Source organism: Artemia franciscana, chromosome 16, assembly GCF_032884065.1.
Source record: "Artemia franciscana chromosome 16, ASM3288406v1, whole genome shotgun sequence".
Taxonomy (NCBI): domain Eukaryota; kingdom Metazoa; phylum Arthropoda; class Branchiopoda; order Anostraca; family Artemiidae; genus Artemia; species Artemia franciscana.
Genome location: NC_088878.1, coordinates 6,247,770 through 6,266,227, shown reverse-complemented (window position 1 = coordinate 6,266,227; position 18,458 = coordinate 6,247,770). Strand labels below are relative to the sequence as shown.

The 18,458-nt window shown below is 35.2% G+C and overlaps 1 protein-coding gene across 2 annotated transcripts in view; it reads left to right on the top strand.

Moving 5' to 3' along the window:
* LOC136036972 (signal peptidase complex subunit 2-like) overlaps positions 1-17,034 on the top strand; it is a 30,756-nt gene extending 13,722 nt beyond the window's left edge. For both annotated transcript variants that reach the window (XM_065719364.1, XM_065719366.1), the window contains exons 3-5: positions 904-1,037; positions 10,630-10,791; positions 16,766-17,034. In XM_065719364.1, coding sequence (XP_065575436.1) covers positions 904-1,037; positions 10,630-10,791; positions 16,766-16,928 — 459 coding nt within the window. In that variant the 3' untranslated portion in view covers positions 16,929-17,034. The remainder of the gene's footprint in view (positions 1-903; positions 1,038-10,629; positions 10,792-16,765) is intronic.
* The last annotated feature ends 1,424 nt before the right edge of the window (positions 17,035-18,458 follow it).

The following is an 18,458-nucleotide window of genomic DNA, read 5'->3' as shown; positions in this document are numbered from 1 at the left end:
AAAGTGTGGTTCAATCCCGCTTTCTAGGGCTATAATGAAAGAAAGGTTGAGATGGCTAGGCCACGTTCTACGGATGAAGAATGACAGATTACCGAAAATTGTCCTTTTTGGCCAACCGTCTGGGGCTACACGGAAAGCAGGTCGTCCTTGTCTGGGTTGGAAGGATGTCATAAAAAGATTTAAAGGAAATGTGAACTTCCTGGGAGGGTGTAAAGAGGGAGGCTTTAAATAGATTAGGTTGGAGGAGGAGCGTGCGTAGTTGTGTTGGCCTCAGGCGGCTTGGTGCTGCAGTGAGTTATTAGTAGTAGTCAGGAAGAAAAAACGGTTACATTTTCAGTAGTTTGAGTGCGTTCTGGTAAGAGATTGTCTAACTACATCTACTTTGGGTGTTACTAACAATTTGATGGCAAGAATAAGGTTTTACGTCTGGCCAGGAAGAAAAAAAGCACTTACAGTTTCAGTAGCTTGAGTGCGTGCTGGTAAGAGATTGACTAACGTCATCTATTTCGGGACTTACTAACAATTAGGTATTCTTTGAACTAAAACCCTATTATTTTAGCTTGATTAGTTCTATTCCTGAACAAATAAGTATTTTTTAAGCTACCTTCTATAAAGCTTGACTAAATATCAAATCTTAAATTATCAACACTAAAAAAACAACCGAAAACTCAACTTGGAATAATGTCACAGCTTTAACTCTTTCCCTAAATGGGTTTTCACTTTTCTATAGCATAAGAAAATTAATTATTTTATTGTTTATTTCTTTATATTGTATTCTTTATTATTATTTATTCTTTATATATATATATATATATATAATTTTAATATAATAATATTACTGTTTAGTATATATAGAAAATAAATTATTTTAAGGAAATAAATAATTTCCAGATTTATTTTCAGGTGCTTATTGGCCAGTATAAGTACACTGAGAACTTCAGCGTCATTGACGGAAGATTAATGATATGTACCCTTGCAGTTGGACTGGCCGGCTTTGCTTTGGGATGGGATTATTTTTATCCATTTCCAAAATCAAGGTAAGTTAAATAATATGCATCAGGAAATGAAGAGACAGGGAGCTTTTATAAAAATGTAATTACTACTGAAGTTATTGTTTTACTGTTTCAAAATGTAGCATCTACAACGGATAAATACAGCAACCGGTAAAAAAGGGTAGTATTATTTTATATATATATATAGCTTATGTTTAACTTATGTTATGTTTTTAACCCATTTCTCATATTTAGAACCAGATTTAACCAAATCTAAGCTTGCCTAAACTAACAAAATCTAACCTAACCTTAACGTTTACTATCATATAGTTATATATCATATTATTTATAATACTCCGTACTTTGTGTTTTTTATACTTTTACGGTAACGTCCGAGAGAATCCGAGAAGGCACTATATATATATATATATATATATATATATATATATATATATATATATATATATATATATATATATATAAAATATATATACATATATATATATATATAATATATATACTACTAATACTACTACTAATAACTCACTGCAGCACCAAGCCGCCTGAGGCCAACACAGCTACGCACGCTCCTCCTCCAACCTAATCTATTTAAAGCCTCCCTCTTTACACCCTCCCAGGAAGTTCCCATCTCCTTTAAATCCTTATTTATGACATCCTCCCAACCCAGACAAGGACGACCTGCTTTCCGTGTAGCCCCAGACGGTTGGCCAAAAAGGACAATCTTCGGTAATCTGTCATCCTTCATCCGTAGAACGTGGCCTAGCCATCTCAACCTTTCTTTCATTATAGCCCCAGAAAGCGGGATTGAACCACACTTTTCGTACAACCTACTGTTTGAAATACGGTCAGTCAGCCGGGTACCCAGAACAATCCGTAGGCAATTTCTCTGGAAAACATCTAGTAAATTTTCATCTGCTTTTCGGAGTGTCCATACTTCAGAGCCATATTTGACCACTGTCATCACTGTAGCTTCCAATATTCTAATCTTGGTTTGTAGGCTTATCTTTCTATTCTTCCAAACTTTTTTTAACTGTGAAAAAACACCCTGAGCTTTAGCTATTCTACTTTTAACATCTTCACTGCTCCCACCGTCTTTACTAATAATACTACCAAGGTAACTGAAGCTCCCAACCTGATCAATCTTTTCGTTACCTAAGGTCACCTGTTCATCTTCACTTATTCCTAACCTTAGTGACTTAGTCTTCTTAACATTAATTTTCAAGCCTATTTTAGCACCCTGAACTCGTAAAACCTCTAAAAATTCATTCATTTTGCTCACACTTTCATCTAATATGCTTAAATCATCAGCATAATCTAAGTCCAGGAGCGTTCTTCCTCCCCATTTGATTCCATGGTCTCCAATTGCCTTTCCTGTGCTCCTTAAGACGAAGTCCATCAAAATGATCCATATAAAGGGGGATAGAACACAACCCTGCTTAACTCCTGATTTAATACAAAACCAGTTGCTAACCTCATTTCCTACCTTAACCGCAGCAGTATTATTCTCGTACATAGCACAAATCACTTTAATGTATTTTTCTGGTATACCATATAACGATAAGACCTTTGTTAACGCTGTTCTATCAACAGAATCGAAAGCTTGCTCATAATCGATAAAACTAAGGACCAAAGGTGTTTGACAACGAAGGGACTTCTCAATTATTAACCTAAGAGTGAAAACATGGTCGACACATCCTCTACCTTTTCTAAAACCGCATTGTTCTTCCCTTAAAACTTTGTCTACCTCATGTCTCAGTCTAAAAAGTATCATATTACTCAGTAATTTGCTACCTACAGAGACCAGACTAATGCCTCGATAATTCCGACATTCACTCTTGTCACCTTTCTTATACAGTGGTTTAATTAAGGTTTTCCTAAAATCATTGGGTACTTCCCCTTTTTCAAAAATCATGTTCATAATCTTCAGTAGCTTATTCCTAACCTCAGAGCCACCATATTTAAGGAACTCATTAATCATACTATCAGCACCTGGGGCCTTATTATTTTTTAATCCTTCTAGTACTGTCGCTAATTCTTCCTCACTAAACAAATCTTCCTTCACATCCAAGGTATCACAAACTTTTTCATTTTCATCTATATCTTTTCCTGCAACTGTATCTCGGTTTAGCACATTTTCAAAATGTTCCACCCATCTTTCTTTAACTTTTTCCTTATCACTAATTGTGACCCCATTTCTATCTTTAACTGGGACTAGTCCGGATCGGCTACTCCCTTTCAATTTATTAACATGCCAGTATAATATTTTACTATTATGCCGTCTAGCCGCATCTTCCAGATCCTCAGCAATTTTATCCATCGCCTCCATTTCACATCTCCTTAGTTCATATTTTAATGCTTTCTCCACTTTCTTTACATTCCTTTTGTTTTCATACGACCTATCGCTCAGATAATTCTTATACAAACCCCTTCTACTCTCTATTAAACCTAAAGCTTTTTCACTAATATTCCTAGTTGCTGTCTTAGCACTCTTCCCTAGGACACCATCAGCAACTTCACAAATTGTTTTTCTGAAATTATTCCATCCATCTTCCACATTGTCAAATTTTAAACCCTCAAGTTTAGTACTCAACTGTTCCTGGAATTTTTTTCTCAAATTTTCATCCTGAAGTCTACCAACATCATAACTTTCCGGGAGGGAGTTACTCTTCCGAAATTTCAGCTTTAAATTAACCTTAGACACTACTAGATGGTGATCTTTACTTTTAACATCAATAACGGCACTCCTATACACCCTAGTATCTTGTATTGATCCTGCTAGTCTTCTGTTTACAATAACATAATCAATAAGGTTTGCTGTCTTACCATCACGTGAATACCATGTCAACTTATGGGCCATTTTGTGACCAAACACCGTATTGGTTATAACTAGGTTGTTATACCTACAAAATTGCAAAAGCCTATAGCCATTACTGTTTTCTTTTCCTACACCAAAATTACCTAGGCTAGGATACCATCTATCCCTATTTCTACCAACCTGGGCATTAAAATCTCCTAGCAAAAACACCATATTTCTACCTGGTACCCTGTCTATTTGCTCCTGTAACTGTAAGTAAAATTCATCTGAGTCACTAGTATCTCCATCAGTTGGTTCAATGGGGGCATATACTACTATAACTGATACCCTAAACTTTTTAGTCATAAAATGAGCAATTAGTATTCTATTATTAATACCTTCCCAGCCTAAACAAGACTTAGCAGCTTCCTTATTCATCATGAGCCCTACTCCCTGTCTATGTACCCCATCCTTCCTTCCTGAGTAAACAAATTCTATGTCACCTAATTTCATGCTTCCTACCCCTGGGATATGAGTTTCTGAAACTCCTAATAAATCCAGTTCAAACCGTCTGAATTCGTCAGTCAAAATGTCGATGCGATAGTCATTTTTTAACGTCGTAACATTCCAAGTTCCAATTTTCATGTTCTTTAAATCTTTGAAATTATTTTGGCCTCAAGAAAAGCAGTGATCCCGGATACCAGTGCAGGATGGGGACCAACATATCTTCTCAAGTCTACACCGAAGCGCTTAAGCCGGCTTAGAACCGGACAGCAAGAAGTCCCTGGGACCTCCAGTAAGTTGGAGGCTTTGTGCAATCCTGGGCCCATCTTGGTCACAACATGGTTTTCAGCACTTGGCGATGCTCTTTTATCAACAAGAGTCGAAATCCTGCACAGACAGTCCCAAGCCTATTACCTCCGACTCATTATATATTCATGCCTACAAATATTATGCTACTACGGGGAGGCAGCCCATAGTAGATAAATTAGCTAGGAAGAGGTTTTTCAGCCCGAAAACGCCCATCAAAACAAACCAAGCCCAGAAAATTATCCAATAATCAGAATCCCGTACGAGTGCTGTGTTGTTTACTAGGCTATAATTTCCTCGAGGGGCGCCACTCCTCAAGTGGGAAAAATTGACCGCAAGTTTCCCAGTCTTGCAGGTACCCCGAAAGGGTCGAGGCAGCCCTTTACAGAGGCCGTTGTCCATAATTCTGGATCTTACGCCCTGCCGCAGTTGTCCTCCTATAGAGGATCCTCCCACGATGGTGTTCTGCTTCACCATGCAATTTAACCCATTACTGGGAGAAGGTTTGTAACTCATCTGACGCGTGAACACGGCAGTTGGCCCTGCTGAGTGTACATTTGAGGGGCCTTCTTCCTCCTCCACCTGAAATTATGACCCCCAGGGGAGGGTTTCCCAGTTTCTATTATGGGCCCCACTGGGACAAGGTCCTACTTGGCCTAAGCCTCCTATGGAGCTACTCTACCTATCTATAGGGCTTACATATATACATATATATATATATATATATACATATACATATACATACATATACATACACACATACATATACACATACATACACATACACATACATACACATATACTCACTAACGTGCAAATATATACCCTGAATTGGTATAGGCTAGGTCTGTATATGGTGAATATTAATTTCCTTTCTGATGCAAATGCACAATAACTTTGGATTCAGGATGCAATTCTGACTATAGAGATAAGTATTTTTCTTACTTGAAGTGTATGTGCAGAATTAGAAATTCTGCTGGTACTACAAAAGTAGACCTAAGTAGCCAATTTAGCCTGTCTGAAACATCTCACAAGCCAACACCTTATAAAAAACACCTTTGATAATTTAAATGAATAAGAAAACTTATTAGAAATTCTGCTGATACTGCAAAAGTAGACCTAAGTAGCCAATTTAGCCTGTTTGAAACATCTCACAAGCCAACACCCTATAGAAAACACCTTTGAGAATTTAAATGAAGAAGAAAACTTATTAGAGACTCTGCTAATACTGCAAAAGTAGACCTAAGTATCCAATTTAGCCTGTTTGAAACATCTCACAAGCCAACACCCTATAGAAAACACCTTTGACAATTTAAATGAATAAGAAAACTAGTTAAAAACTCTGCTAATACTGCAAAAGTAGACCTAAGTAGCCAATTTAGCCTGTTTGAAGCATCTCACAAGCCGACACCCTATAGAAAAACACCTTTGACAATTTAAATGAATAAGAAAACTAGTTAAAAACTCTGCTAATACTGCAAAAGTAGACCTAGGATTCGTGTTTATTTGTTTGTTTGTTTGTTTGTTTGTTTTTTTTTCTTTTTTTTCAGGGGTGATCGTATCGACTGAGTGGTCCTAGAATGTTGCGAGAGGGCTCATTCTAACGGAAATTAAAAGTTCTAGTGCCCTTTTAAGTGACCAAAAAAATTGGAGGGCACCTCCGCCCCCTCCCACGCTCATTTTTTCCTCAAAGTCACCGGATCAAAATTCTGAGATAGCCACTTTATACACCATAGTCGAAAAACCTATTAACTACGTCTTTGGGGTTGACTTACTCCCCCACAGTCCCCGTGGGAGGGGGTGCAAGTTACAAACTTTGACCTGTGTTTACATATAGTAATGGTTACTGGGAAGTGTACAGACATTTTCAGGTGGATTTTTTTGGTTTATGGGGGAGTTGAGGAGGGTGGCTACGTGGGAGGATATTTCCATGAAGAAACTTCTCATGAGGGAAGAGAATTTCAATGAAGGGAGCGCAGGATTTTCTAGGATTATTTGAAAAAACAATGAAAAAATAAAGATGAAAATTTTTTTCTACTGAAAGTAAGGAGCAGTATTAAAACAAAACGAACAAAAATTATTACGCATATGAGGGGACTACTTCCTCGTTATACCTCACTCTTTACGCTAAAGTGTTTTTAGTAATTTCAACTATTTATTCTACGGCCTTTGTGATTCAGAGGTCATTCTTAAGGAATTGGGACAAAATATAAGCTTTAGTGTAAAGAGCGAGGTATCGACGGGGGTACGCAATAAAAACATACGAATATAGAAGTTCGTTGCGTAAATTAATTCGTAAGTTAAGTATATTTTTTATCAATGAAAACGTTTGTAAAAAATTAAAAGTTCTAGTTTCTTTTTTAAGTAATCAAAAACTAGGAGGGCAACTAGGCCTCCTCCCTTGCTTCTTTTTTCTCAAAATCTTCCGATTATTTGCAATTAATTAATATGCAAATTTCGTTTTAATTATTTATGTGCGGAGAGCCAAGATCAAAACAGTAGTAAGTTTCTTACTGTTTTAAAAATAGAGTCAAGAGAAAGAGTCAAACTTTAGCGTAAAGAGCGAGGTGTTGAGGAGGAAAAGGCCCTTTCATATACGGAGTAAATTTATGTTCGTTTTAAGTTTTAATGTTACTCCGTACTTTCATTTAAAAAACTTGTTTTTTTTATTTAATATGTATATAGGTCGATATAGGTGAATGTCGACATTCACCGGGGAATATCCCAAATACCTTTTTTTTCTTCCTTGGATTTAGTCAGCGTTGCGAGTTAGCTTTTCAGTTTAATGCAAGGTTTGATGATGATAGGTTAGGTTTGCTTAGTCTAGGTTTTTAACCCATTTCTTATATATATAACCAAACTTAATCTAACCTAAACTAATATAATCTAACCTAAGTTTAACTTTTACCATCATAGCTTAAGCTTATCCGCAAAGCTAATTGAATCCAAGCCGAGAAAAGAGAATTTTGGACATTCACTGGTGAGTGTTGACACTAATCAGATTTGGGACATTCACGTTAGCATATATATATATATATATATATATATATATATATATATATATATATATATATATATATATATATATATATATATATATATATATATATATATATATATATATATATATATATATATATATATATATATATATATATTCATATATATATATATATATATATATATATATATATATATATATATATATATATATATATATATATATATATATATATATATATATATATATATATATATATATATATATATATATATATATATATATATATATATATATATATATATATATATATATATATATTATATATATATATATATATATAAAAAAGTTGACGTTTTGGAGTAGCTTTTGTATAGCCAGCGTGGTCTGGAAACCATAACTAATTGCACCACTCTTTTTAATATAGGAGGATAGCAGAGTAATCTCTTTTTTTCTCTTCTTACTTTATTTTTCCTTTTTTAATTTCTTTTTTTTTCTGTTACACTTTTTATTTTACTGTTGTCTTTTTCCCTATTTTTACTTTTTCTATCTTTTTTACTGTTGTATTTTTCCTCTTCTATTACTTTTTCTCTGAGTTAAATAAAAAAAAGTATGTTTGAATCAAAGGAATTTTAGTAAAGTCATAAATTTTGCTCACAATTGTATAGTTTTATTTTAGGGTTTAATATTGTTTAATTTGTATCAGGTTACGCCACCGGTGACGCCAGTTTGTTCAAAAACATAGCCAGTGTACTGTGTGAACCATAATTAAATTGCAGCTCATTTTGAAATTACGAGTTAAATTAGAAGGATAGAACATTAATCTTTCTTTTTCACGGCTCTTTTTCGTACTTTTTTCTCTTTTAATATTATTGTTTAATAGTGTTTCGTTTGTCTCAGCTTGTGCTGCTGGCGAAATAAGTTTTTTGTTTTTTTTTGTCCTCTAGAAAATATGGTGCATTTTTTTACAATCTTAACTTTAATTATTTTCGCACTTACAGTTTCAGTAGTTTGAGTGCGTGCTGGTAAGAGATTGACTAACGTCATCTATTTTGGGTCTTACTAACAATTAGGTATTCTTTGAACTAAAACCCTATTATTTTAGCTTGATTAGTTCTATTCCTGAACAAATAAGTATTTTTTAAGCTACCTTTTATAAAGCTTGACTAAATATCAAATCTTAAATTATCAACACTAAAAAAACAACCGAAAACTCAACTTGGAATAATGTCACAGCTTTAACTCTTTCCCTAAATGGGTTTCACTTTTCTATAGTATAAGAAAATTAATTATTTTATTGTTTATTTCTTTATATTGTATTCTTTATTATTATTTATTCTTTATATATATATATATATGTAATTTTAATATAATAATATTACTGTTTAGTATATATAGAAAATAAATTATCTTAAGGAAATAAATAATTTCCAGATTTATTTTCAGGTGCTTATTGGCCAGTATAAGTACACTGAGAACTTCAGCGTCATTGACGGAAGATTAATGACACTTTCACGTATACATTCACTTTTTTTACACTTTCACGCGTACTTTTCATTTATTTCTGGCACCCTCTTTGAGGGGTTTCAGGCTATTTTTTAAAATCTTCATAAATTTTGTTTTCGCAATAAACTTTTAACATTAAGATTAACCTATCTAACAGTTACCATATGGCGATTTTTCCTCATTTGATTGTTTTTTGTTTTTTTCAGAACGTGTTTCTAATTTTTTTTGTTTCTACTGTTTACTAGCTTGCATCCGATGCCCCAGCCATGACCTCTGCTTTTTATTAGAGATTTCAATCTAATCTTTATTAGAAGGTGTGTGTGTGTGTGTGTAACAAATTTTTTCAAAAATAATTACTTTTTGACCACTTCATAAACACAATTTTAGTCATGTCTAGGAAAGTAATGGCTGGTTATGGCAAATAATTGCCCTTTTCTTTGGCTGGACTTTCTAACTTTCTTGATAGTAGTGTGAGCCAAGCTCTATCTTGTAGTAGCTGTATGATAAGATTTTATTTTATGACGAGTTTTATGTAACCCAAATTCACGTTTTACTTAAGGTAAATTGAGAAAGAAAGTAAAAAACGCCACACGAATTAATAATAATTTATGATTATAGTATTATTTATCATAAATATACGAACTATATTATATTATGATGATAAATATGCGTACTATTACACTTGTAATTATTAACACTTTATAAGTCAACACAAAATGAAGGTAATACACAGTCTAGTACACTACAGTATGTCCCTTAAGAGGGAAAATAGTAACCCCCTCCCCCTCCAAGAATAAAAAGAAGAACTAAAGAGATGGTAGTGGAGAGACAGAAAAGATAGTGTATTTAGATGCTCTGTGATCAGATTGAAGGAAATTGCGGAATGGCTGATAGTGCAGTTCCCAAGGATTTAAACTTTTGACCTGGCATCTGCCAAGAACTTGCATCTTTTCAAATTGATTTGTCAAATGAAAGCTTAGGGTTTTACTCCATCTGGTAATTTTGTTGCTTTCTTAAGAGTTTTTTTTTTTTTTTTTTTACTTTGGAAGAGATTCCAGATCTAGGAGACGCACCTGAGCATTTTAGGTTCATACTACTTTGCAAGTAATTCAATTAGAGTTTTAATACAATAGACCATTAGACTTGTCCTATTTTTGGTCAGGGAATTTTAGTAGGTCTAGAAGCGGCCACTGTGCAACTATGTCTAGAGCCGCAACCGGGATTTATGTTCAGGGTGGGGTCCCAAAAGGATACATTTTCATGGACTTCATGTAACAGCATCTGGTAAGATTGGGGATTCCTTAACTGTCTCACTTTGTTTTATCATTGTTTTAATTGGGGCTTTTGGTATTTTTACAACCAGTTTACGAGGCGGACAAATATCCCTCATAAGTAAGTTCCTTCACCTTCTTAGAGCATTTATTATGCTGTTTGATTCTCCATATGCTATTTATTATGCTATTCTTGTTTTAGGTTGCTTTTTATTAGGCTATTCTTTTTTTTAGGCCTGTCCTTATTGTCTGTGTTTTGGGCTATTTTATCCTGATGGGTATATTAACCCTCTACTCAAAATATATTGAAAAGGGTATATTTTGTATCGCCAAAGAACGTGCAAGAGGTGGTCTTGGCCCTGACATCGTATGGAAAGGATCTTCAAGCTTAAAAAGGTAAGAAAGAAAATTCAATAAAAGGAACCAAATTTTCGTAACCTTAAGTAAAAGAATTGGTTTTCAAAATTTGTAAAACGTGACTGTTAAAGCATGGAAGGCCATCTTTTTAAATTTGCTCGCGTTACCCGTTATCCGCAGGTGTCGTTCATTTTGCCCTATTGCTTTTTACATTTTGTTGTATTTCGGGTAATTGTTAAAATTGGCTCTTTTTGTTTTACCGAAATAAGTTCTTGGCGTCCAGATAAAGTAAATATGAGGAACTAAAGTCTTCAATATAGTCTACCTGACCTATAAGTGGCACGTACCATGGTGCGTTTCAGTGGCACGGAAGTTGGACCATTAACACTACCTTCTTTATATTTGATTCAAAGTCCGTCCGTTTTTCAATATTTGTAACCCTTGAATTACATGATTTTTGTCTCACCCATTGAAGGTCCCCTTGGGGCCTCTTCTTATACACGGATGTAGCTTTTTGCTGGGCGACATTTAGTTACCTTTTTGTTTCTTGGGGTGGGCTACTTCTTGGACGAGAACCATGTACTTGTCAATGAGAGATCATTTCAGGGAAATTGTTGCTTTTCACGTGTTGTTTGGGCGTGTGTCGTGTTTAACCTTGAGATTTATTAGAAACTTGGTTTTGAAGATTTTATTCCGATAGACGATACCATTAATGGGTTGTTGCAAGTCCGTATCCAGGAGGGTGGGGTGTATTGGGTTTGATCCCCCCCCCCAAAAAAGTCAGACTCATAAAAAGAGTGACAAAAAATGCATTCCCCTCTTCTGACAAACTGTAGTAACCTAATGATAACAAATGGAAAAAGTAAGTGAAAACTAGCGTCTTGAAAATGTTTGGGATTTTAGGATAATCTTTGTAAATTGAAATGTTTATTGAATTAGATTGCATTCATTTGGAATAAATTAATGTCTTTGAAATGTATTACTTTAGTTTCATGGATTTAATAATTGAATTGTGCGTTTTAACCAAATTTTTAACCTTAAATCATAGTCGAAAAACTCTGAGCAAGGTGCTTTACCTTTTAGGGTCTCTTTAAGGACTCAAGATGGCGTTTTCCCCTGAAGCAATTATATTCATAATATAGAAAAAAGACAACAAGTGATGTATTTATTTTCTTCTGGAAAATTTATGAAAAAAAAATGCTTCCTCGGAAAAAGGGAAAATTAACCTTTGTTTGACATTCTTGATTTGTGAACGCAGTGGTTGTTATAAAAGGAATGAAAATTTTATTAAAAAGCTTTTTTTTAATAAAAAGCTTAATTTTTTAGAATTACAAAGTAGAACTCATTTTTATACCTAGATATGCATTTATTTGTAAACTCCGATACTAAAACAAAAAAGAACATGGAAATACTGTTTTGATGAATTTCACAAAGAAGTTTAACGGCGCTTCCTCATGGGCAAGATTCAAGAAAGAAACTTTTATAAAGACTTTGAATAAACTTTGTCATTGAACCCTCTCTGAAAAAAATCTATTGAACAATCTGGAAAGTAATTTTTTTTTTGAATGACCCGAAAAGCTATCTATTTTGTTTTGTATAAATATGCTAGTTTCGATTCTATTATTTTAGTATTTCTACTTATGATGGTCGCTGTATATGTGATCGAAATATCTGAACTTTTGTACCTATTTTTTCACTGTCTGAATAAATTTATCCCCATTTGAACCTTCAATTGTTTAATGAAATAACAGAATTCGTCTATGTTCAAGGATATACCCAAATGGGGGTCAGGATGCCTCCAGCCCAACAGAAGACCAAAATAGACATGTTTTGAATCTACTGTTCAAATCCCCACTCCATCCACTCAGATTTTTTTGTACAAAAACAAAAAAGAAAATTGATTGCACATTACTAGTAGAGATCAAAATTTTGACTGTATAATAATCTTGCACAGCATACATAGGACATTTTGAAACATTCTGTTACATCTAAAACATTTGTTTCAGAGTTGAAACTGATAACAACTAAAATCAGATACTTTACGAACATTATCAAATCAGCGAGTTCTTCTTTTTGAAGGGAATTAATTTGCCATTTCGCAATAATTGGCTTGGGATTGTTGTTGACTTATAACCCTGACCTGTATTTCATAATTAATTCAGTGACTGTTCTCAACAATTGGTTTGGCATAGTTACATATAAGATTTTTGCAAAGTGACGCGAATTGGCAAGCAGAAGAGGGGCGATTCCCCGTCGGAAGCGCCGTTGTACCTGCCGGGAGAGTCTCCCTTAAACTAAGGGGATCGGGTGAATTGGGACTGACGCTTCCCTTGTTTATTGGGGTACATCCCAGGGACAAGGTGACGTCACGACACTATTTTGCATTGGGTCTGTGTGCATTGCCTTTACTTTATACCTTTGTCTGTAAGGATTTTCCATGGTGTTGTATAATGAATGATGGTATTTCCTGTTCATTGATTCATTCTTCTGCTCTGAACTTTCTGCAAAACAGCTTAAAGAAAGGAATTGAAGATGTTATAACCCATGCTACGGGTTTTTTTTCGAAAAGCTACTTAAAGGACACGATTGATCTATTTTGTAGATGTAACAGTTGTGGTGATTCTCTGGTTCCAACTTGTAATTATTTTCCCTGAAGCCGATGCTTTTTCTCAGCTGGCATCCGAAATATCCGACTTTGATAGTACTTTAAAGTTCATTCAAGAAAAAGTCACGGCCTATGATCTGAATTATCCACCGCTCCCAAATTACAGCTCTAGCAAACCTGTTGAAAATCCAGCTACTATCGTCATTTCGGAAATCCCAATTGATATGGACAATCCAAGTAAGCGTAATGACGCAATTACCAGAATCCGCGCTCATGAAGCTATTTGTAGTGTCAAAGCCTCGGGCGATAATCTTTTCGTTTAGATTGAAACTAAAAGTTTTTTTTTGACGCTATTTCTAGCGTGCTAACTAACTGCGACGCCAGATTTAAAGAATACAAATTCTCTGGAATTGTGAAAGGCTTGGATAAAGCTCGTGCATCGGAGCTATTTATTGGTTGCGATGGTGTTGTTGATGCAAAAAGGATTGGCAACTCGGCCTCAGTGAAAGTGTCTTTCCAAGACGCTATTGCCCTCTCTAATGCTCACCGGTTGGGCTTAAAAGTAGGATATGAAATATTCCGATTTTTGACTATATATGGCGCCCTCGTTTCTGCCATAAGTGTCAATCACTGCATCACCTTACAGCAAAATGGAACCAAGCTATAAAATGTCCTAGATGTGCTGGTTCCCCTGTGTCTACAAAAGACACTCCCTACCAAGGCATCACGAAGTGTGCTAACTGCGAGGATGCTCATTTTGCTTTCAGTCTTAAGTGTCGTGTCATTTAGGATGTTCTCAGAAAGAGCCAAAAGGCAAAAAAATGATTGCCAATATCGACTTAACCACATGTTCATTCAACATCAATGGCTGAAAGGACGAAGATAATTCAATTAGCCAAAAATTGAACGATTTCGATGTCTTGTTTCTCCACGAGCATCTTCTACCACAAGTCAGTATTAATTCGCTCCGTAGATGTGACGATCACATTGTTTATACAACAAACGCTTATAAAACCAGAGGGAGACCGTCGAGTGGACTTGTTTGCCTAGCTAAAAGATCCTTCTCCCTCACTCATGTATTGTATCACTCGGCGGATAATTTTTTGGCAATTAGAATTACTAATCTTGCATTGGTGAATGTTTACCTTCCTCATAACCAGAATTCACTGTCTTCTCCGACGAAATTTGCAACTGTTTGCTCCTCCCATCAGCAGTCTCATCAAAAATATTGAAAGTCACGGATATGATTGGGTTGTAATGGGTGACTACGATTGTGATTTATGTAATTAGTCAACCCGCGCTGAACTTGTTTTAGAGTCTCTACCTACTGGTTTCCGCATTAGATCCTAGACACACGTACATTCCAAACAGTGGAACTCTGCACAACATTGACCATTGTGTATGCTCTGCTACAATGTCTTCCTCGGATGTACATGTGGACGAAGATGAGCGTGCTTCCGACCATCTCCTGATATCCTTAAAGCGTCTCCATTTCTTTTTAACCACACCGGTTGCCCGTAACTGGCAGCAAGCTTGATAAGAAGTGGTGTTCTAAAAATGAATGGAGGAAAATTGATCTTCCATTGTACGTTTTTACCCTTGCTGCTCTCCTCTCAAATATTCAAATCCTGTTCAGCTTGTTGTGCACTAGTGTTTATTTACCAAATGTTCGCTCCCTGTTAAACACGTATTACCTTCAAACCGTTGCCTGTTTGAAACAAGCAGAAGCTGCTTGTTTAAAAACCTGTAGTTCCATTGGAAAGATGTCCCCGAATTAAAAAGCATTAAAAATAGAGCAAAGTTCTCGCTTCGTATCTAGATCGCCCTGCGGTCACCCAAATGTAGGTAACGTTTTTGATATTAAATGAAGACCGAAGAAGAATTCAAGCGGTATCTGCGTAGTGTACGGTATAATGCCTCTGAATTTCCCAAAACTGCTTCTCAATGGAGTCAAATGATCAATTCCTCTAAGCTGGAACCCTCTGCTTCTAGTGATGTTTTTCCTGTGGCTTCTTGGATTAAGCACTAGTCTAGTATTTTCACTGTCTTTAACTATGCTGTGCATTCTTGTTTCTCTTATTTCCTTAGTGATTTAGGTGACTTGAAGCTGAAGCAAAACCATATAATCTCAGTCTCCTGTGAACAAGTGCTTAAAAATATTCAACAACTTAAATCGAAATCTGTCTGTAATGATGGTGTTGCTGTCTCCCACCTTCGAACGGAGTCGCGAGATTTAGTGTTCCACCTGCAGTTGCTTTTCAAAATGTGCTTGGCACTTTCTCTGGTGCCTGGCTCCTTTCTAAGCAGTACAGTAACCTCGATTCTAAAGCATGAAAAGGATCCTTTAAGTTGTGATTCCATAACTGTGGCTTGTAATGTTACCAAAGTTTTTGAGTATGTTCTGTTACCTTTTGTAACATAAATTACGGATAATAGTCAAAATCAGTTTGGATTCAGGTGGTGTATTTGTTGCCAGCATGCCCACCGTACTTTAACTTCTGTCCTTTTAAAGGCTCAAGTCAATGGCTCTAAGGTCCATTTTTGTGCCCTGGACCTTTCTAAAGCTTTTGACCGTGTTTCTCATGCTCAAGTTATGTTTTCCCTTGTCAGTTCTGGAGTCAACGTTTCTGTCGTTCGGGTTCTTCAGTTTTGGAATAGTAATTCCCATGTTCGGTTAAAGTTTTACTCTTAATTTTTATGGGAATATTCCATTCCGCTGGGTGTGCGTCAAGGTGGTGTTCTTCCACCGTATCTTTTTAGTATGTGTATCCAAAGTGTGCTATTCAAAATTATGCTCTCTTTTATGTGATTTGGTAAATGTCTCTTATATTGTATATGCGGATGATATAATTATTTTAAGTCGTTCTAGATCTAGCCTCTCGAGTTCCGTGTCATCTATTTCAAAACATGTCCAAAGTGTTGGTCTGTCATTCGAAAAGGATTATCTTTTTTTCTCTGGGCCCTTCCCACCCTTTACTTCGTTTATTTATTCGTTAGTTTTCACCTGTTTTCGTCTTATAGTTTCGTTTATCATTTAGAAGTTATTTCGTTAGCTGAGTTATGATTGTGTTGTGTATGTTTTATCTCTCGTATAGTTGTTTTATTTCACTTTTATTATCATTATCATTTTAGCAATTAAAAACTTTCAGTTTTACCATAAGAGCTTAAATAAAAAACATTACAAACATTCCTTCAATTATAAAACAATTTTATTTAAACAACGAATGTATATTAATTTCAAAAACGTTTCCCAAGATTTAAAAAAAAATAATTGAATTAAATTTTAAAATGAGCTAAAATTAGACCATATTATAATTCAAACATGAAGCCAGCCTTACAAGTAGCAGATTTTACCGGATTGAAAGCCGTCATTGTACTTGGTAAATTCTGAGGATTATTCTCTTTCAGGTTTGATGATAAATACTCTCTTACAATATCGCGTAATGACTCGGAGGTGACCCGCGTCGCTTCTGTTGGAAACTTTTTTGACTCGAAAGGAGTGCTCGTCAAATCAGCCATTCTGGAGCAAGTGTCAACAATGCACATGGAGTTGGAGAAGCGAAACCAATAAATTTATTTATTAAGGTTATTGGTGTTTTTCCTCTTTTTCTAAGAAACTATGAAATTTTGTACTTTGTGGCTATTTATGTACTCAATAAGGAGCATGGTAAAATTGACTTGTCTTATAGTCTTGCAATGTTTACACAAGGGCCTACCACTATATATCCTTGCTGTTGATGCCATTATGATACATTTTATGCAAAAGATATTGTCTTTAGATACTTGCCGCAGTATTACTCATGCTACTAGGAATTACTGTGACCGCTGCTATGTTTATTTCTTAGTTGGTGCACATTCTGTCAGACAACAGACAAAATAAAGGAAAAGGAATTGTAGTTTATAGTCATTCGTTAGAACCATAGAAAAATATTATGTCCCCTTCTAGCATAAAATTCAAACCCCTCTTAACCCTCTTCTCCCCCTAAAGAAAGTTTAGAACAATTACACTTTTACCGGGAGTTTAACCCGGTAACCCAGTCGTTGGACTGAACAGGGTAGACCTACCAAAATTGAGCATAAAATTCGTACCAATTTGACTTAAACCAGTAGTTGCGTGCATAAGGAGGAATACTTGCTTGGCTTCAGGCTCAAGTACCCTTTGTATAAAGTCACAAAATTGTTTGAGAGCTGAAAATTGGTGATCATGCTAGGTGTTGCCAATACTAACCAAATATATAAAATAGAGTAGTATAACGAGGGGTATCCGGATCACAGAGGATGGTAAATCCTTTTGTACGTACAGGGCTGCAGAAAAAGAAATATTTTTTTTTGTAAATTTGGCATTTCCAATGATTGGAGGAGGATGTCTATAACTCCTTCAAACTTTCATTTCGGTCAGGGTGCTACAAATAGTTGATGTTTTAAACCGTGTTCAATATTTATATTTATGAACAGAAAACTTAATGTTTACATTTATGAACAGGAAACTTAATATTTACATTTAGGAATGGAAAACTTAACACTTCTCAAAGAGAGCTTTGAGCTTTGATATTCGAGCTGACTGTTATAAAATCTGAACCAAATTATGACAGGTAGAATATTAAATCTGGAGCTGTATCAAGTTAATTTCTGTGTTTGTCCTTGATTAATGCATGAATGAAAATGCCCATTCAACAAGTACTGAGCTTTGGAAATGCAACAGATACAACACCTCAGGACTTTATCACCTATGCTTGTGTATTCTTTCGGTGTTCGTACCCAGAACTCAGGAAGATCTGCATGTCTAAACTCAAGAATACAGAGAAGAAAATATTGAAATAAAAATTAATGCTTCTTTATCTGAGGTTGGCAATTTGGTTGCTTGCTCAAAAAAGGTTTGATCAAAGGGACTTGAAATCCAGTTCTCTTCACTATTTCGCTCCTGGGAGTATTCCTTGGATACCATTTGAAGTTCTTATAATTGTGATGTAGTACTACATATCACTTCCTCTGATAGTTTGGGATTGTTCTCTATCATGATACTATGAAGCGTGCCGAACGCCTCACACTGGTTCTTAATCATGCAGGATTCCAGAATTTTAATTTCATTTTTGTGGAGTCG